The sequence below is a fragment of the Drosophila elegans genome, unplaced genomic scaffold (assembly GCF_018152505.1).
Source record: "Drosophila elegans isolate 14027-0461.03 unplaced genomic scaffold, ASM1815250v1 contig_149, whole genome shotgun sequence".
In the NCBI taxonomy this organism is placed as follows: domain Eukaryota; kingdom Metazoa; phylum Arthropoda; class Insecta; order Diptera; family Drosophilidae; genus Drosophila; species Drosophila elegans.
In genome coordinates this window covers 14,418,390-14,440,099 of record NW_024545513.1, presented here as the reverse complement: position 1 = coordinate 14,440,099, position 21,710 = coordinate 14,418,390, and the positions used below count along the sequence as shown (strand labels likewise).

The 21,710-nt window shown below is 36.4% G+C and overlaps 2 protein-coding genes across 7 annotated transcripts in view; one reads left to right on the top strand and one right to left on the bottom strand.

The window, feature by feature from the left end:
* LOC108149984 overlaps positions 1 to 21,710 on the bottom strand; it is a 101,723-nt gene that overhangs the window by 17,318 nt on the left and 62,695 nt on the right. For all 6 annotated transcript variants that reach the window (XR_001774653.2, XM_017277913.2, XM_017277909.2 and 3 more), the window contains 2 exons: positions 20,253 to 20,362; positions 19,611 to 19,776 (listed from right to left, as the gene is read on the bottom strand). Coding sequence is in view for 5 of the 6 variants with exons in the window: in XM_017277913.2 (XP_017133402.1) it covers positions 19,611 to 19,776; positions 20,253 to 20,362 (276 nt within the window). In the remaining variant the exon portion in view is untranslated. The remainder of the gene's footprint in view (positions 1 to 19,610; positions 19,777 to 20,252; positions 20,363 to 21,710) is intronic.
* LOC108149986 lies at positions 11,584 to 13,933 on the top strand. Its single transcript, XM_017277914.2, has 2 exons — positions 11,584 to 11,742; positions 12,202 to 13,933. The coding sequence occupies exons 1-2, from the start codon at positions 11,589 to 11,591 to the stop codon at positions 13,572 to 13,574; spliced, it is 1,527 nt and encodes a 508-aa protein (XP_017133403.1). The 5' UTR covers positions 11,584 to 11,588; the 3' UTR covers positions 13,575 to 13,933.

Below are 21,710 nucleotides of genomic sequence, written 5' to 3'. Positions count from 1 at the left end.
GGCAAATGACTCGCCGCATAATGGACAGTCGGATCAACCGGAAAAAAAGTCAGGAATCATGCATTTGATTGTCAAACAAAACGGCTCTCTAAACGCGATTCTACATTTTTTGAAAAGAAACTCAGCCCTAAGACAATTTAAGTAATATTATTGGTTTTACATGGATGCAAATATGATTATTTCGAAATGCCAGCAAAGGATTTATATATTTCGTTAAACTTTTATATTGGCGGGCTAAGTACTGGTCCAAATCCAAATATTTTGTATTCAATTTAAATGTTTTCCCTTTGATTTTCGTCTATTGCGACTCTTAGTTATTTTAAATAAGAAAATATTGTTTAATTTTACATTTGACAATTTTTATTATTTGATTTAATAAATGATTATATTTTCGGACATAAAATATTTCGCTGCATGCATAATGATTTTAAAATTTTAGTGGTTTCTGATCAATTGTTAGCGCTTTAAATAAAAAGCATAATTGCTTTACTTGTTTGTATTTTAAAATGATTTTTGATTACATAGCCTAGAATAATCATCTTTAAAGTGCAGTTTAGTTAGTTTTTGCTGCGATTATTATATATTGAATTTTCATTCACATACACATAAATATGTCAATTTAGGGTGTTTGCGATAAACTTAACTTTGTGTTGGTATGCTGTATATCATATGGTCCAAATTAAAGACAATTTAGATAGCCATAAGCTTATACAATATTTGGGTTGACATCGCTGATTTATTGTCTAGCAGAGGGACATCATTTCGCAAGTGACTAATTCATGGCTATTTTCGACCCAGCCTCTGGTGGATATATGTAGTCTTATCCCATTCCTTGTGTTGTCACTCCATATTCGCCCCATCCAAATGACCATTTTCCCGTGTCAAGAAGAACACTTGACATTTTTTTTTTATCTTGCCATTTGAATTTGTTGCGCATCGTTTTTCGTTGTACTCGACACTATTTTTTTTTTTTTTTGGACAACTTGTCTTTGGACTTTTCAGGCATTTCCCTTTTAGCCACGGCTATTTGCTTTGTATTAAGCCAAGTCAACCCCCGAAAATTGTACTGTCTGCTTGTTCAGCCTAAATGGAGGACACTTGGGGTGTCATTAATGATGTCAATGGGGGCATTATGGGTCAACTGGGGTCAGGACAGGACAGGACAGGAGGAAGTGGAAACTGTATACCACCCCCAAATTTGTTGTTTTCTATTGGCTTATTTGAATTCGATTGCTTGTTAATTGTTGCCAGGCAAGTTGGAAATTTGTTTTAGGGCACCGTGACTGTAAATTGCTTTTACTTTTCACTGCTACGATTTCATCTCGATTTTTGGGGCCCGACTTTTCCAACATCCTCCATCGACTCCATCGACTCCATCGCCTCCCTCACCACCATCGCCACCATCACAAACCATCCAACCATCGGCCTTTCCGCAGCTGCCATTTGCAGAAAAGTCTGTTATCAAAGTTTGCCCTAGGTACAAAAGCAGCCCTTGATAACAATAGATATGTGCGGAAAAAAAGAGCGAAAATAAACACGGCAACAATCGAGGCGAAAGAACAAAACAAAAGTCCGGGGAAAGTAAATGGAAACCAATTCCGCTAAGATGCAAAGGAATCAAACGACAAGCGGCAAACAAAAAAACAAATCAACCAAACAAAAGTTGGGGCGAATTTCTATTTTCTGTATATTGTTTTTTTATTTGCCAGGACACTACGCACTTGCAATGGCCACTAAGTATTAATTTTCATTGTAATTATTAAAAATAATATAAAAATAAATTAACTGTATTACGCTTCACACACTTTTACTTAAATTTTATATTTTTCTTTGAAATGAAATCAATATTTGCTTATTTACAGTTAAAATTCAATAATGTTTGAGGGTATTTCAATACAAATTTCCAATATATATTTAATTGTTTCATATTATAAATATTCGTCTTCCATAGTAGTTCATTATTTGTATCTGATTTGAAGTAGACACAAAATGTTTTTAAAAATTAATATTAATGAATTACCTTTTTAATTGAAAAATACATTTTATTCTTAAAAAAAAGCAAATAAATAATATAATAATATCTTTTAGATGTATTTCCAATACCACTTTCGTATGATATATTTAATTGTTATAAATTCATGTAAAATTGGAAATGAGAGTTTGGCAATAACATTTTTTTTTCTAACTTCACAACCTCCAACAAAATATACCTTTATTCCCTATAAATCTGAGATTTAATCACGGTTTTATGACTTCGCTGTTGGCTTTCTCAGGGGTTTTGTAGAGTTTCAAAAACAAGTCGTTCGGCAGCGACGAAGGTGATGAAAAACCTGTGGGAATGCGAAAATGCAACGTGACAGGCGTTGCCACGCCCCAAATTTTCCATTTTGACTGTTGGTGCTATATTTGTGTTTTGCTTTTTTCTTTTGTTGGTGAGTGTTTTTTGGCCAGTGTGTGCGTGCGTGTGTGTGTGAGTTAGTGTGCGTGTATAGATGATCGCATCACGGCGCCAATGCATTGCACTTCACTTTCACTTTCACTTGCACTTCCGCTGCCGGCGACGTTTCCGTTTCCGCTTCCGTTGACGCTTCCAGTTCCACTTCCGTTTCCGCTCTTCAAATCAAATTCATTTTCTCAAAAATCGAGCTGAAAATCAAATCTACAAAATACACTCCCGGCCATGTTCACTATACCCTTGCAGTGGAAAGTACATCCAAACTTTAAACGAAATGTTATTAATTAATATATAAAACTTCTTTTTAACTTTTAATGAACACTTTTCCTTTGTCTGCAGATCAATATTTATATATATACCTGTTATAGAAACCATCGGACCAATCATTCTTATTCTTAATTCTTAAATAAAAAAATGGATGTTCGAAATGGTTCCGTTTTTTCACAGTCGGACCAATATATTATAGTTATTAATAATTTTCTCCTGAAAAATATTAGATATTACTAGTCTTTTGAAATATTATTTTAGTCATATCGAAATACACAATTAAGGAACAGTTTTTTGTCCGTTTCGTTAGGATATCCGCAGTTTTTTTTAAAATATGGAATACTATATCGGATTCAAGACATCAAAATCAATATTATCTTGCACAATTTCGATTTCAACTGCAAGGGTACAAAATTTTGGCTTGCCAAAGGTAGTTTATATTCTGATTTTTTCTTTAACGTTGGTGATGTTCCTTTTTTGAATTTTGGGCTTTATATTGATTGATTCAAGGGATATTTCAATGAGTTTTTATTTCTTTCTGTGTACGGGCTGGCACACTCACTGTAAGAAGTAACACCAAGCGGCTCTGAGAAAAACGCTTTGATGATTACAATTTACAGCGAGCGATGCCAGCCACGGAATTCTCTCACATGCAGCGAAACAACGCGGCGTATGCGTGATATTTTCTTCGCGGTGCCTGTGAGCGATGGTGTGCGTGTGTCTGTGTGTGGGTGGGTTTAGGCTGTGGGTGTTGTGGGTGTTGGCTGTTGTGGCCTTGACTTCAGGTCAGGGAAAACAAATTTTAAAACGATTAAAATCTGTTGCCCAAAACGCAAGAAAACTGGACAAACTGAAACGTAAGCGCAAAAATTTCTTATTAATAATTTAGAAAAAAAAGGAAAAAAAATGAAAGAAGCATAGTACGTTAAAAGAAATGAAAGCATTAAAATTCATTAAAGCGCAAATATCAAATAACAGAAAGCGGATAAGATACTAAAAAGGACGGGGCGAGTTTGGCGAATTTGGCGTTTTCCCCGATTTTCCACCGCTTTTCCAGCGGCCTGACAAGGGGTTACCTGCAGATGGAAGCGATAGGGCAGCCTCTCGGCCTCGGAAACCCCGCAGATAGAAACGAGCAGGCAAATGGCCAAAAAGTCTGCCCCCGGGAAAATTCCGGGGGCCATCGCCATGCATTTGCATAAAAGCCAACTAATTTTTTCGTGCCACCCTGTTTGCGTTTAATCAAAATGAAGACCAGAAATTTGCGTTTGGGCACCGTAAACTACGGGCCATGTTTGACGTGTCAGCAGCTGGGGAATATTTCTCTTTCCCTTTCGCCCCTTCCCTCTAATTTAAGGGCCGGGGGTTGTTGTAAATTTTAATTGGTCACAGAACGCTTAGCCAGCGGCTGGAAAAGGCAGTTCTGACCCCATTCTGGGGTTTTAGGGCTGACCTATGCTGAATGTATTGAAAAATTTTAATTTTTTATAATTATTTAAGTCATCGTAAATTGAGTTTTTACTGAGTAGCGTTTAAATATCACTTTAAAGTTGGAAACAAAAACATTTGATGACTTGAACATTGGAACGCACAAAAAATCTGTTTTTAAATACCAATGTCGAGTATTGGGTCACAAAATTTTCAAAATATCAAAATAATAGTTTCCCGAAAATCATTTAACTAAAATAAAAATAAGTTAAAATAAAACCAAAATTTGTGTAAGTTGAAAGCAAGGTCTGGCACATAAATACATTTTCACAAGTCGACTAGGATGTTTTAGATTCGGAGATATTTTATCTTCAAAATATCAATGTCTTTCCAAGAAAATTTGTGCAAATTTATTTGTGTGGACCTTGCTTTTAAGCTTAAGATTATTATATAAAAATCAGGAATAGAACAAGTTGTAAGTTACCTGAGCAAAAATTCACCAATAATTAGCTAGAATTAAGTTTGAATAAGGGATAAAAAGTTATATGTTTTATAAAAACTGTAAATTATTAATGAAAAACAAAATGTATTTCCAGTTAAAATTGTAACTAACAATTGTGCCTGATTTACATAGCTGTATTATTGGGTGGTCTAATTTTAAATTGGCTCCAAATACCATTTACTTAATTATGTAAATTATTTGAAAGCCAGAAATCGCTTAGCATTTTTGTCACATATTTTTTTGTTATTTGTTTTGATTCATGTTAGCATTTCGTTGCTATTGAAATTCAAATGATTCGATTTCTTTCCCATTTTCCCGGAAATGGGTGTCATTGATTGAGTCGAACAGCAAAACAAACCCATAAATGTATTTAAAGTGAAATGCGAGAAGTAAAACAAAGCGCGGAAATAAGGAAAATGAATGAAGTCGAATCATAAATGCTCTAAACTATTTAATTTATATCTTTAATTGGTATGAAGCAAAATAAAAATGTAACTTTAAATGTCTGATAAATTTATTCAATTGAAAAGAGATTTTTATTAAAATATGGTTAAATATGGTATGATTTTAGGGTATATAATGGTATAATGAGAATAAAATGTTCTAAATTCGAAAATAAAATTATAAACAATTTATCAAACAATATAAATGATGCACTTTTGATGTCAACTTGATTTAACCAATTGCGGCCAGATTATGAGATGAAGAGGGTCCTTTCCACACACAGATATATAAAATTTGAACAATGCCTGCTTCGGGGGTTGGGAGTGAAAAAAGAGAGAAAATTGGAAATTCATGTTGACAAGTGGATGCTGCTTTGGCGTCGCTGCCGGCATACTGTACGTGAGGAAAATTTCAATTTTGAAATTATGCGTCACCCAAAAAAAAAAAAATACAAGCCCGCCTTTCGAACACCAGATACCCTGTGATCAAAAAAGGGCACTATCAGATATCAACAACTTTATTAATAAAATTTGTTCCCTCAATATTACTTTGCATTTTAGATAATTCTAATTTGTTTTGATCATAAATAATTTTTGTTTTGTTTTGTAATACAGAAAAAAAAAAGTAAATCGTTCCTAAGCTTAACAATAAAAAAAGTGGCATCTAAAATACTACACTGGAAAAACGTGATGATTTTAGCTGCTGAAATGAAAATACCCCTCGATTACTAAGAATTGCATTCAACAAAGCTTGCAAGATTATTGAAATATTTTCGCCTCTTTTTATGTTTGCGTGCGTGTGAGTATCTGCGTAAACAGCAATTAAGCTTTATTGCCTTTAAAGTGCTGGTATTTTGCGCGTTCTCACAATGTACCACTGTTGACATTGCCATTTCAAGCCGCACAAAGTGCCACTGGAGTTGCATAATGATCGCTGACCTCATGCACTCTTGTTAATCAAGTTGCAAATTGGCCAATAAGCCGCAGAAAGCCGACAGGACACGTCCTGAAGAGCCATCGTCTAGCAATTTTGCGGTTGGCCAGGGTCCAAAATGCAAATGCCGGCCCAGCTCACAGAGAATTACACACACAACCACACTCAGGCATCCAGAGCACCCACAACACTCATAAACCCATATACACACCCTCTTCAAAAGGGCATTAGTTGTGGTAGTCGAGTGGCATAACGATCCCCAATTGAGGCAGTATTATCGTAATTACTCTTCTACTCTTATGCAATTGCTGAGAGCAGCCAGAGGGAACACAAATCATTGCCTTAAACTTCTTAAAATTTTGTTAACTCAGCAATATGCTATTTTATATCGGAAAAACCATTAAAACTTGCGTTTTTATATTTTTAAGCTGCCTGCCTGGGTATCATTGATTTTATAGTGATAAATAATTACAAATCACCAACAATAAAGGCCTACAAAAAAATTAATTACATTTCTTTTAATCTCTTTGAGAAATTCTTAAATTAATATCAATAATACTTATCGTTGAATCGCTTTTCACTTTTCACTTTCCACTCAACTTTCCATTCAATTTACCTGTAACGAGAACAAAACATAAACCATGAGTAAATCATAAATCACACATCCAATCATTTATTGTATCATATATGGGCTGTAATTTTGGGCTCTTTCAGCAGAACAAAAACTTTCGTCAGACTTTTTTGTGTGTGGAATTTTGAAGGAGTGGGTGAAAGTAAGGTAAACCAACCGCACGAAATGTGTACTTTTGATGTTGAGATTCGTGTCATCGCAGGTGGAATTTGTTGCCCCTGACAATTTTTTGGTAAAAGAGGAGAGTACACGGAGAAAAAATCCATAATAAAAATATGCATGTTCTAAGGATAAAATAAATTATTTTGACCTTAGCTTATATAAACACATTTTCAAATAGGTAAGTGCTTTTAAAGTTTATTTTATAAAATGAGGTTTAACTTTTATAGGCTAGAATGTATATATTTAATCTTAAGCCTCATATTTAATTAACAAAATAACTTTTAAGAAGTTTAGTTATTAAGTATCATATTAAAATAGATTTGGCAATTATAACCCGAAATTTATCTTCAGCTTAATACTTATTTTTATTGTTATCCATTAATTTTTTCTCAGTGCTTATATAGCTATGTTTGGGATTTGCTGTCTGTTGACATGTCGCCTGGGGCATCATAATCACTTTGCAACCTAATGCCAGCCCACATACCTCATATATCTTTTGGTCGAAAAAAAGAAAATAAAAGAAAAGAAAAGAGGCGTGTTTATGTTGAAAAGTTTTCGCAGGCAGCTGTCGCGGTTTTTGCGCTTGCAAATGAAGTGCTAAATTATGCTAAATGTGTGACAAAATGTGATTTGAGTGCAGATCAGGTGGCCCTTGGCCTCTTGATATTTTATTTATTTATAATACGTTTTATGTGTTCGAGTATATGCTTTATTTTGCTCTCAAAGGCTTGACAGTCGATATTATCGACTCGATAATCTGGGTTGGTTGCCATCTAGGGTCGTCATCATTTAAAGGACATCCTCGCTGGCGCTTTGCATTACAATTTTCCTTATCCTTGTCGCGAGCAGACTTTCGTGTCGTATGAAAACAAATTACTTTCGAGCGAGTAATCTTGCGGGGTTTTTGGGGGAAAATGGAGGAAAATATCGAGGCAAGGCATTGAAATGGCGCTGGAAGCGAGTTTCGCTTGCGTCATGGCTTCAATTACAGCAACAGTGGCGAAAGTACGCAACAGATTCACTGATTTGACACCCACCCCCCACCACCCACGATTTTCCACGACTTTTACCCGATTTTCCCCGATTTTCTTTACCCCGATGATATGCGTATTATGTGCGCGGTAAAGTATGCAAGGAAAAGAACTGGTCGAGACCAGAAACGACCAAACCAATCCATATATAGAAAAGCGGCTGCTCCCAGCGGAAATTGAAAGCTTCCGTCGTGAACGGGCGGCGATAAAGCAAATACTGCCCCACAAAAAAAAAGCCACCCAAATACACCCACTTTCAGCCCAACTAACCCCACAACTGTATATATGTGTGTGTTTTTGACGAAAGTGAAATCAAAGTTGCGGCGAAAATTATTCCATTTTATTTCCTGGCTTGCTTGCGAAAAAAAATACTTTCGAAATAAGATGAATATGAATTTCAATTGGCAATGGTAAATAAAAGAAACACCTACTAGGAAATTAAATTAGGAAATTACAATTTGCGACATGAATTCCTACCAAACAATTAAATTAAATATATTCTTTGATAATGGTTATTTATTAAACGTATGTTTTTATCATAATATGCAATTTAATGGTAAATAAATCATGGAGAAATTTTAACAAAGAAATAATACATACCCACTACAACCTAATTAAATATGCAAATTATTGTTTTAAATTAAAAAAAAGGAAAAACTCTTTGTCATACATAAAAGCAATGAGCAATAATTGCATTTACAGCAATAATTTATTTCCCTTACTTATATATAAATTGAAATCCAAAAACAATCTTTAATTTATACGCTTTGTTCAATAATGAAAACAAGACAAACAGATATTGAGCTTAATTTTTGCCAATGAGATATTTGATTGCCGCAAGCAAAAAAATGAAATTCATGTTTAATTTATTTTTGATGAAGAGCACATCTGCAAATAATGTGTTTTAATGCAAAGCAAATAATTATAGAAGTGCCATAATAAAAAATGCAATATAAAATCTAATTTTAACATTTCATAAATGTAAATAAAGACTTCAAAATTAAAAGGTTTCTGGGAATGCTTAATATAGAATCATATTTATAAGTAAATTAGGCAAAAAAAAAATCATAAATAGCCAATCTGTATCATGATAATTAATTTTGCTAAAGTAATTCATATCAAGTTAAATGATTCATCATTGTGCTTTCACTTCTCCTTTCATTCGTCATTTGCCTGTAACCAAAACAAATACCCGGGCAATTTCGTCCAGTGTATAAAATGATTTTGCTATTTTTTTCCTTGCCTTTTCCATTTTCCTGGAACTTTCCCCATCTCGTTTTCCCAGGCTAAGTGAATGAAAACGAAACTTTAATTGAAACGAACGTTTGGTGTGCGTTTTTGGGTTAAGTGATTGATTATGTCTTGTTTGCCAAACATATGTATACGTGCACATAAGTACACCTAGCGAAATTCGTAACTTAAAGTTAATTAGAACACCAGAATGATGATGACAGATTAAATCGAGGATTGGCTTCTATATGAGTCTTAATTGATTGCTTAATAAAATACTGTTGTACCTAATGTACTTTTAAATAAACACCTAAATTTGTCAGTAAAGTCAATGCTATGGATTTGTAAGTTTGTATTCAGAAGAAGTTTGAATGATTTTATAAGTTTGTGTAAAAGCTTGTTTCTTAATAATTGATGAACTAAATATAGGGATAAAAGATAATGTAATTACTGTTTTATTTTGTATATTTATTAGTCATTTCTCTCAGTGTGTGTATTAAAGGAAACGCTCAACGTCGCACACATAAATTTCTGCCTGTCTGCTGCTGTTATTTCTGTTATTGTTATGCCGTTTCTGGGCGTGGCAGCCTCCCCCGCAAACACACACACACACACAAATTGAAAAAGTAACGTGACAGACTGACAGACAGGTAAGTATGTGTGTGAGCGTAAGTGAGTGTCTAGGGTGGACCCAAACTTTGACAATGCCAGTCGGCTACAATTCATTCAGACAAAAAGTTCGCCACAATGAAAACGAACCGCGCGCGAAATCGAATCAATAATTTAATGCAGGTGCTGCCTACGCCAGGTTTATTGCCATTTCCCGTAGGTATATATTTATATAAATATATATATGTGTATGTATATCCCCTCGATTTCCGACGGCCACTGCTTTTGTCATTTTGGCCATTGCCAAGTTAACGTTGACGTACATACATATTAACAATGTCTCCAGCCATCGGACTTGGCTTGTTTGCCGCTTGTTAAGGGCATATTCTCCTCCCACTCCCTTCAAAAAAATACGCTTGTCGATTGGCCACTTTCCCGATCCATGAACAGCTTAATCTAAATGAAACGATTGCCCAGGATGGATGGATTCCTTTTATGGATGTTTCCTTTTATTTTAAAAAAGCGTAAATATACACTTAAGTGCATTAAATATATATAACAAAATGCTTAATTTTTTTAATTTTTTTGGTAACTTTGTTAATCATATTTCCAATGAACTGGTACTCACAGCTGAAAAATTTTTATTTTGTCTAATTTTTACCAAAAATATATATAGCAAACTATTATAAAATGTGAACATATTTCTAAAAAAGGACATTTTATTATTACTGTTTTGCATATTAGAGCAAATGTAAATAGCCTTTTTTTATAGACAATAAAATGTTTTGTCATTGTTTTTTCCCGCCGTTAGCATTAATATCACTGTTTTTGTTTCACTTAGTAAATAAGGGCAAAAATAATCCTTATCAAAGTAGTAATACGCCCTGAATTGAAATTAATTAAAAATCATATTGATATTCGTTTATCACGTTTTGCCAAAGATAACTGCTGATGCCAAAAAGAGAAAGTACAAGCGCTTATATGTTACAAAATAACTATGTATGATAAGATAGTTGCTATCTAACCTTGTTAGACATAAACAGCCATTGTCAGCTAAATAGCGCCACCGGAATTGCGGTTCTTTTTGAAACAATTAACGTAACATTACTAAGAATTTTTTTTTCTTTCCTATTTCTTTATCTAAGATTAAATAAAACATTTTGTTTTATTGACTTAATTCAAAATATAATGCATTTTATTCACCGACTGTGAAAATGTCTTACAAAAAAAGGAACTATCTATTTAAATAGGTCAAAAACTGACATAGTTTACGCATTGCATTGTAAATACCTTGCTGTTTGTCTTACAAATTGCGTTTCCACGCGAATTTGTGTGCAACTATTGTTTTGCGTTAAAACAGCTGTGTAAGTACTCACAACACTGCGTATTTGGTAAGCTTTTGACAAATTTATATGAATAAAACCTTGTTATTTTGGACATTTTGCCAGCTAATAAAAATAATGAGAAAATATAAAAGAGAGATAAAACACTTTAATATTTGTACCTGTGTTAATGTATTTTCTTCATTTTAAACTGTTTTACCTTGTCAATTTTTCTTGAACTTATTTAAGTTGTAAGGAGAAAACTATAATAATAGTAATAATTAATTAATAGAATTAATTTAATACACTAAAATATAATTTAATTGAATTAAAGTTAGTACATTTTTAAAATATTTAGTTTAACAATGTGGCAATAGAGTTATGCTTAAAGAAGAATTGCTGGCCTGTTGATGCTAATTATTTGTCAATGGCTGTAGGTATAAGACTGCTCGTTATTTGTGTAACTACATGGGTGATAGGCCCCAGAATACTGGTAGTTGCACTTACTGGAATTGTTTAAGAATCTACAGCAAAAATAAAATTGGATTCAGTGGCCGATTGGTGGCAATTCGCGATGGTCTACAATCAGCTGCGAACTTTAAGGACGCCCCTGGTATTTTTGGTGGGCTTCCTGTTCCTCTTTCTCCTCTTCCGGTTAACGGGACCGCTCCAGAACCCCCGTTATTTCGATGATAAGTCACCCCTTCCCCCGCCCCTGCATCACAAAGGTAGGTTTTCTATTTTCTTAATTACTGCCAAGTTGTTCGAAAAGTTCACTATCTTAAAGTGATTGTTCTTGGTCATGAAATATTTTACAAACTAAAAAAAATCTTAGTTATACAAAAATTTGATCTGCAAATAATTATCCCGTAAAAACAAACAATGTGAATACATTTGTTTTGACACTTTTTTTATATTTACATTCATAACTCCAGCCACCATTCTTTTTTACCAAAATAAGTTCAAATTATGGTTGCTTCGATTTATAGAATTGATTTTTCTCTATTTTTTGAGTTATTTTGGCTTATATTTCCCTGAAACTCTAATTGGTTTGCTTTTTAATAGTGGTATACAGTTTGCATATATAAATTTAAATTTGTTCGCTTAATACTTTAGTTTATTTTATATATATATTATTTAAGGAGTTTGTAGAGCACTTTGATAATTACCGTGTCTTTATTCCAAAGCCGCAGCCTTGCATGGAAGCCCCCCAAAGCTGGATGCGGAAAAGGAGCTGGAAAATCTACCTTCAAGGCCGGAGGACGATGAGCAGGATGTGGAGGCCCTGTTGCGGGGCAACGAGGACGAGGGCTGGGCCCAGAGTGCCCAATGCGCGCCATATCCCCGCTTCGAGGACCTGCGGTTCCAGAACCCCTACTTCCAGCACACTCGCCATGGCAACCTGAGTTACTACCTATATGGGGCCTACTATGACCGCAGACCCCAGATCCCCGAGGTGATGATCCTGGGCATGGTGACCACCTGCACCGGTCCCTATCCGCCCACCCACTTGCAGATGTGGTTCGATGGGGACACCAAGCCGGAATTGGCTCCTCTGCATGAGACGAAGTTGGCCTGGTATGAGGATTGGGGCAAATTCGAGGGTGCCGGATATCCTACGATGCTCAGATTTCGTGTGGGATCCTCGAGGATTCCTCAGCTGGTTAGCCTCGTCTTTGGCAACAGCTGTGCCGTGCCGCAAAATGCTCTGAAAGTGTTTCAACCGCCGGCAGAAGAGCCACCAGATCCAAATCGCCCTCTGCGAACTGGTGTTTGTGTCAAGTATTTGCGCTTTGCCGACATCGATATGTCCGATCGATTGGTGGAATGGCTGGAACTGATGAGAATACTGGGTGCTGGGAAGATTACCGCCTATGATATAGGGGAACTGCACCCAAATATCTCGAGAACATTGGCCTACTACACCAGATCATCGGATGGCTTTCTGGACCTGAGGAAATTCCAACTACCCAATGAGATCAAGGAGCATCCGAGATTGAGAAGGAATCTAATCGAAGTGCTGCTCTACAATGACTGTTTGTACCGAAGTCTATACGATTTCGACTTTGTGGCCGTGGTGGATGTGGACGAGGTGATCATGCCGCTGGGTGAGACTCGAAATTGGCCGGATTTGTTGGTGGACTTGCAGACCAGGGACGTGAATTGCACTGCCCGCAGTGGCTATTGCTTTCAGAACGTGTATTTCCCCAAGGAGCTGCCCGTGGATGCGAGGATACCGGAGCATTTCCATATGCTAAGGCATTTGGTGCGAGTTGCCGATCACTTGGATCCCGCTTCGGCCGTCAAATGCCTTCACAACACAGCTTATGTACGCGTTCTGCACAATCATTTTGCCCTCGAATGGAGGGATGCCTGTGGTCCATTTGGTGTCAGCACCGATCTTGGCCAGCTGCAGCACTATCGCCACGTGGACGATGCCAAAACGCTGAAAGAACCACCGCCCAAACGGGATGACAATATCAAACGATTCCAGCAGCAACTCATCCACAACTCAATGGCTGTCCATCGACAGCTGGGCTGGGCTGCAGGAGCATATTGATTATATTTTAATTGCTTTTTCGGTACATTTAAGAGGCTTAAATTGGAGGCCACGTGTCAGCCAGCCACGGGCTACGTGCCACCTTTTGACCCCGGGACATCACCACGTCAGCTGGATAATAATTGCTTATTGACTGAAGTGCGGCATGTGTGTGCGCCGCAAAAGTTTGCGTTTTTCCATTTAGCTTAGCCGCATCAAGGACAGTACTGACTAACTGCTCAGGGTCGACGCCCATATCGGTCAAATATACATACTACAATCCAATACCCAATTGATAAGCTATAGATATCCTGTTCTTTAAGCTCGCTTTTTAACTTTTCATATTGACTTCGCCAAAAAAAAAAGAAATTCTCATTGAAAGTAAACTATTTTTACATACATTTGAAATTAATTAATCAGACTTTTGTAAATAAAGAATATTTATTATTTTATTGCCAAAATACATTTTCCATATAGACAATTTACAATTTATGAAACTAGTTAATTGACAGATTCCTTGCGGCATTCTAATTTCAACTTAATTAAACAGAAATTCAAGTTCTGCACGAACTCAATGACAAAAGAAGCCACAGTAAAGCATAGTAAGCAAGCATTTCAATTTTCCACTCGCATTTTTCCCCACTCATATTTTCCTTCTTTCAATGGGCAAAACCAAATTTGCTTAACATTGCAGTTTCGAAGAGGACCAAAGAAATTTATGCCAATCTACTTTGAGCAGAGAAGCGACTTTGGAATTTGGGACTTTTGATTCGGTCATCCGGTGCATTCCTTTCAACAAAAAAACTGCTCACAACAGGCTCGTTTCACATTGCGTATACGCCCAGTGTCCTATTGACAATGCTTCTTTCCAATTACTGACGAATGAAGCTCGGAAAACTCAGAGACAGAGCCTGTATTGTGACTTTTCCAGTTGTCACTCATTAAATGCTAACTTGTCTTAAGATAGTGAGCTTTGTTTCTAAGTTTTATTTATGGAAATTTCACATGTCCAGACAAACGAATATTTTTGAGAGCATTTCTCCAAATAAAAGGGTTAAAACATCTCTTTGACTAAGTTGATGCTTATTTAGGGGACAATTTTTTTTGTTATTGATTTCACTCACAAACGAATTTTCTTTTGAAAACTGATGGATTTTTTTTTTATTTTCGATAACAACCATGTTGCAGCAAAGCTGTTCATATTTTTTTTTGGTTTTATTATGCTCTTAACGACTTAACAACTGAAAAATACAAGAATTAACGCTACCAGGAATCCTTTGATGGAATAAAACAAGCTGGAAGATGACCCAGGAATTTCTCATGTTTTTAAAAATGCGTATACGCCCTGTGGTGTTTTTGAACCATGCCAGTATACATGTTCAATTAGTGCAAAGTGAGCCTCAGGGAGACAGAAAAAACTGAATTTAAGCCTGCATTGTGCAATGCAATGCCTTTTTAACATGGCTTTTCAATTAGAGAACAGATTTTCGCATTGCTAGAATTTATTTCTTCGGTTTGTCTTGAGGCCTGAGCAAAAGGAGACCAATGTCAAGAAACGATTCAATGTCTTTTAAAATGGCGACAACATTTTTTAATTAGTGACAATGGAAAAAAATCGTGCAACACATTTTCTTTTCGAACACCTCAATAGAATTACTATTGAAGTTGATATTGTTAAATTAATTTCTTGACCAGGGATTTTTTAAAATCGACCAGGGATAAATAATATAAGTTGCCAGCTGTACAAGTCAGTCACTCGTTTGTCTTTACGTCTTATTATACCCTTAAGAAATATTTTTTTTCATGACAAATCTATAAAAACAGAAAACAAACTTACTAAATCGGGCTATGCAACAAAACCGCTGGAAGTAATGGTAATTAAAATTTCAATTGAATGGCCATTCACAGCTTAAAGCTCAAACTTGTTGGAAAACAATTGGCTGGCTTAATTAATTACCATTTTGACTCGAAGGGAGCGGCTATTACAACTTTATTTTTTAAAATCCACACAACGACATTGCAGGCCGAAATTAAAATCATTTTTCATCAAACAAGTGAGAAGAAAATGCGTGCCAGGATATATTAAAATATTAAAATGGAGAGGGAAACCTATGCAAAAAGCATAGCCGAAACCGCGCTGACAAATGAACGTTAAAAGTGCGCGACAATTTTTGCCTTTTTCATGGCGGCCTTTTGAATTTATTATGGCACAAATGACAATTAAGGCGCAGGCGTTGGCGTTGGGGGTGTGGCCAGCCCACCAATACCCCCAAAATGGAATGGCAAAGTGACAAGTTGATGGGAAAGGTTGAGGTAGAAGGGGCATAGAAGGGGGGCCTTCACCTGAAGGCGACGTGTTTTTACGGCCGTCTACTCTTGGGCAATATTCCCAAACAATTATCCCGCTAATAATGCATATTAAAATGTAAATGGCCGGCCAGGTGGGCGGGGGGCGTGCCCGAATTCACGGTTAAATTTATGGCCAAAAGCAGATGACAAGGCAGTGAATAATAGAAGATATACGGGCCGCCAAGCCGAAGGCTCTGATTATTGCCAGTCATAAATTGGCCCAAATGAATGCCTAGATGGACCCCTATAGAGAATATGGCAGGCATAAAGGCAGGCTTGTAAAAAATGCATCACCTGTTATATTCACTCTGGCATTAATCACATTTTTGGGCCCTTAATTTAAAATACCTTTCATTGAAAATCTTGACAACACTCGAGTTTTCTTTAACAGAAATTTTGTTCGTTAAAAGAGATTGCAAATTTTGGTTTTTAAAAATATGGCAACTTTTACATTCATTCTTAAATGACAAGAATTTTTGGGTCATTAACTTTCACGCATTTGGTCGAAATTCATAGTCAACTTTCGTGTGTAAGCGACTTCGTGAAATGGTGTTGATACACACAAACACAGTATATGAGATTGATCAAATTTTGTTTTTTTAATTATCATTAAAATGCATTTTTCATAATATATTATCCAGCTCAAAGAAACTGTTGATTTTTTCAGCTTTATAGCGGTTTAAACATTTTAGCAGGGACACATTTTATTTCGATCGATTAGAGCTATCATTGAAAATATAAGTCCTTTTTCGATTAACTGAGCTAGTGCGCATTCGGAAATACATTTGCAGAATGCCCACATCCATGGTTTTTGGCCAGGCTCGCTTCGAGGATATTATTGTATTGGCCGACTTCCGCTAATGGGCCAACTTGCCAGCATTTTCGCAGCAGTCACGCGCCCTCTTGAACTGACTTTTCAACTTGGATTTGGATTTGCCTCGCCCCTCCGCCTCTCTGGCCTTTTCCGGCCGGGCTATAGTATTTCATAAATTTAATTGTCACGTACTCACATGGATCTAAGCGTGGGCTTTTGCTTCTATTTGGAATGACACATAATACGTGTTTATAACTCTGTTGCGCGATTTAGGCCATAAACGTGTGCTCCGTGACTCATGTGGCGTATACGTTACTAAATGATTTATTTACTGTATTTATTTAATCTATTTGATGACCCTAGTCCCCTGATCTTGGCCGAAAATGGAAGTCATACTTTAAGGAGCCTTCTTAGGAGGGAAATTTTATTTGTTAACTGAAGTTTCAATCACTTAATAAGTTGCTTGCTATTATTTTTTTATTTATATTTATTGCCTGCCAAACTAAATAACAATCCATACATTAAAACGACTATTGTGGATAGGGAAAATAGAAGCGAAAGAAAATGTGACACAAAAAAATACCAAATACCAAAGGTGAAAAGGGCAGGCATCATTGTTTGCTGCAGCACTTTTCCACATCATTATTTCTTTTTTCTTTTTTAAGATGCATCGGGTTTTTCCTTTTCATGGGAAAATATGGGATTCTAAGCAGCAAGTGCTGCACTCGAATGGGACACGCATCAAATCACTTTACTCGAGTGCACACTTAATGTCGCTTCAAATGAGCGCAGCTCAACACTAATACATATGCATAGGAAAGGCGGATGCGTGTGTGTGTGCGGATGCGGATGTGGGTAGATTGTGGAAAAAAATGCCAAGCAAATACAATATTTGAACTATCTACATTTATCGCGTTCAGTGCGAAAATTCATTTGGAGCCCTGACTTTAAAAATATTTAGCTATAAATATTCTCTAATTTCTGTCGAATTTAAATTGCTTTAATATTATGTACATTTATATTTGCAGCTTGCATCAAAGAAATCTAAATAAAATGTTCAAGGGGTGCGGTTGCTGCGAGTCTTTGCCATTAAATATTTATGAAAGAAATTAAAAATACATATCGTTTCTTGCTCAAATGTGGCATGTTTCAGCAACCATTTTAAAACCCTTTGAAAGCCTTTTGTGCATTTTTAAAGAATTGAACTTCTTGATGCTGTTGTGTTAAAATAATTGCATAAAACCAACAAATATTTTTGTGTTGAGCATTTTTAAAAGGCAATTATTTCGGCTTAAACCAAAGGGTATTAAGTGCCTTGCGAATTCTTACTTGTGGTTTCTTTTTGTACAAAATGCGTAACTTGTTTTGTAAGATTTCAGTCTACATTTATTTAATTTCTTACGGAAGCAAAATAACAGATAATTGTGTAATAATTTTTTTTTTAAACGATCTGGAAATGTTGTTGCTTTTTAATTGGTTATTTTTGAATGTGTCATTCGGTTCAGAATTCCAAAGGCGGATATTCCCTAATTGGTCGTGAAATAATTGAATAAAATCCAGAATTACGGCGACTGCCGGATGCCAAGTTAATTCCATCCACATCATCATCGTCAATAATATTTAACCGATTTCGGCTTTCGCGTTTTGTTTATTTCGGCATGTTGTAATTAAATTGGACGCCAAACGGGGTCTGAGTGTTGGGCGAAAAGTTTCGCAATAAAAATCCAGTTAATAAACTTTGTATTCCTGCTCGCGCATTCAGCCATAGACGCGGGTCATATAAGAGAACTGATAAATAATGTTAAGAAATGTTCCGTATTTCATTCGCTCGCTTTCTGCCTGTTTTTTTTTTAGGATTTTAATTAAATCGTTTGCGAGCGCCGAAAAAAAAAATATAAAAAAAAACGAAAGGAAATAAAGTAAAATGAAAACCGAATTGAAAGTTTATGTCAGCGAAAAATGGCGGTTCTATCTGTCTGTGTGTGCGTGTGGGTGTGCGAGTGTGTGAGTGCGCAGGCCGACGTCAAATATGTTTGAACAACTTTATTATGCAAAATGCCAAACATTCTCCAACTTGTAGACGTGGCGCTCTCGCCTCTCTTTCTTCCCTTTCTCAGCATTCTCCCCTTTCTCTGCTTTCACCGTGTCTGTGTGCGGGAGTGGTTGTGCGTGCGTGTGTGTGTGTGTGTGGGTGAGTAGATTGCTGTGCGAGCAAATCTCATTTGAATTATAATGATGACGCCACGCACACACACAGCCAAAAAAAAGAACTTTCTGCCATGGAAGGGTTTTTTGCGTATTCGAATGGGATATATCCCTTTGTACCAACGTACAGGTACTCTTTACAAAATAACAACTTTTTGGCCTTTATTCTAAATTTAACTGGCATATATTTCTTAAATTAATCCTTATTTAGACAATAATAACATTTAAGACAATATGGTAACAATGTTTAAATCAATATGAATTAAAGCTATATAATGTGTTGGTCTGTCCTTTCTAAAATTATTAAGGGCCGATATCTCAATGTCATGCTTAGTCTATATTTTGTAATCTAAGAAATCAAAAAAAATAACAAGAATTAAAACTTTTTGGGAAACACAAAATCGTTTTCTCAATGATATGTTTATTTTCCTTAACATAACTTTATGTGACTTTAAATCATTACAGAAACTGTTAGATACAACTTTTCAAGTAAAGGTATGTTGAGAAATCGGTCCTAAAGTAAAGGTAAACTGAATATAGGCCGCCGAGTATGCTCGCACAACTAAATTACCAGGGTATGTGCTGGACTGAGTTCAGTCCCAGTCTCGATTTGGCCATAACACCCGTGAAATGTGCCCATCGACTGCCGTATATTCCACACACATGTGTGTACAGTGTTTGGTACATACCTGAGCAAGCTTGCGGTGGCAGCGGGAATATCAGCGTCGTGGAACTTTTGCGCCTGGCCACCGCGCAGCCCAAAGATTGCGGCTTGAAGCTCCGCAGCTGCTGCATGAAATCGGAGCACTCCATTAGGGCCACGTCCGCGAAATGCAGGTCGCACAGGATCTGGTTCTAAGCAAACAAAAAAAAAAAAAAAACGAACAAAATTAGAATTAGAGAGAGATTTTCGCTGGATGGCTGTCTGAATTCCCCCGTATATTATTTATTCCGGGCTCCACTTTATTTTGCTTGTGCTCCGCCTGACGGCTCATTTGTAATTTTGATTAAGTCACTTGCCGGTCATCCGTCATTCGCAATGAGTTCGCCTTTATGGGCCCAAAGTGGGCGAATGCATTTCAAATAAATATTGCGCCATCCGAATTGGCAATTATTTCTGCAATTTTTGCCTTCCCTTTCCTCATTCCTTATTATTTTATCATTATCTGATATATTTTTACGTGACATGATATATAGTTTCCTTACACAAAGATCATTAATTTATTTTTTATTTATTTAATTTCTTTTTTCTTAAATTTATAAACGCGAAAAAGAGAAACAAATGTTTGTCGAAGAGTGTTAATTTTAATCGCAATTTGAACTGCACTTACCTTGAATCTCCTGGCCCGTTTCTGGTTGGGCCCAGTTAAGTTCAGCCCGCAGGAATTGCAGCGCAGGCACTCCTCATGATAATGATTGTTATCATACAGCGGCGATGGTTCTGCAACAAGGAGCGGAAAACACACACAGTTCAGTTGGGCAAATCAATTCATCTGAGTACAGGATGCCAGGATGATAGGATTGTAAAATGCCAGAAGGGCAGAACTCCTAACCAGAAGGCCAAAAACCGAACCAAACCGAACCGAACCGAACAGGGCAGCTGGCATGACCATTAATTTGCATAACCATCGGCATAATGTGGGGCGCATGGAAAATGGAAATGACACCACCAACTACTTCACTACAACACACCACATGCACCAGCTGGCGGCAGCGACTCAATTACAAACGGAAATGAGTTTCTAATACAAGCAAATTGTAAAAGGATAGATATCCGGGCGGTAGGGGAAAATTGTTGCTTGTCGGGAGTTGATGAATGGTTGTTGATATACCCATACCCCCCCAAATACATTATGCCCGAGCTGCAGCCAACTTTGGAGGCCAAGCCAGCAATCATAATCCATCTGGGCGCAGCTGAAAAATAAAACTTGTCTTAAGCCACATCTTCAGCGGTTAGAATGCTGAAATATGGTTTTGACTAAGATGAATTTTAAACTGTTTATATACCACTTAAATGTTAGTTTCTTGCTTAATGAATTTTTTTTTTAAAACATATATAAATTAAATGTTTTGTGTTTTAAAGTAAAAGTGATGCAACAGCTTAATTGCTGTGTAAAAAAAAAATAATGAAAAGTAGGAACTGCCAAGAGTATTTCATAAACAGTGTTCCACATATCCTAGACTATTTTTGACAGGTTATTTTTTTTTGTAAAAGGTCTTACTAGGCAATCAAGTAGCTGTAATAATGGACACGTGTGCGGGGCCCACCCATCCTTTCGCAGGATCCGGTGCTCGGCTTTCGGCACTCAGTTCGCCTCGACACCGGAAATCATAATTAAATGAATCAGACAAGCGGAGCCGAAAGCTAGAGGGGAAACGACCTGATCACCGCCATCACCATCGTTGTCATGAACTCATATATTGGAGCAGTCTAAGCCACTTGGTTCTAGGGCAATCACCAAATGTGATTCGTATTTCATTAGCTGTCCAAAAAAGGTTCGTTTCAATGGAATTATTTGAAAGAACCCTACAAATGACAATGTTTCATACCATTGTTGCAAGGGGCGTATACGTCATATTATTAAATCATTTCTAATAAGCGTGAAAATATTGGAGTGGAATGTAGCCTATCACTAGGAAGATATATATTCGAAGTAGTCTCTAAAAGCATTATTAGTTGACAGTTGACTGATGCGTATGCGCAGTGGTTTTAGTTAAATTTCTTTATAAGCAAAGCCTTATACAAAAACAGCTTAAAACTTTTTTTCTTATATTTAAGCTTAATTTAA

Bases quoted from the DNA above. Each gene is read 5' to 3' on its own strand.
- LOC108149986 (XM_017277914.2), top strand. From the start codon at position 11,589: ATGGTCTACAATCAGCTGCGAACTTTAAGGACGCCCCTGGTATTTTTG. The intron at 11,743-12,201 runs GTAGGTTTTCTA...TTTATTCCAAAG, and splicing joins CCCGCCCCTGCATCACAAAG to CCGCAGCCTTGCATGGAAGC.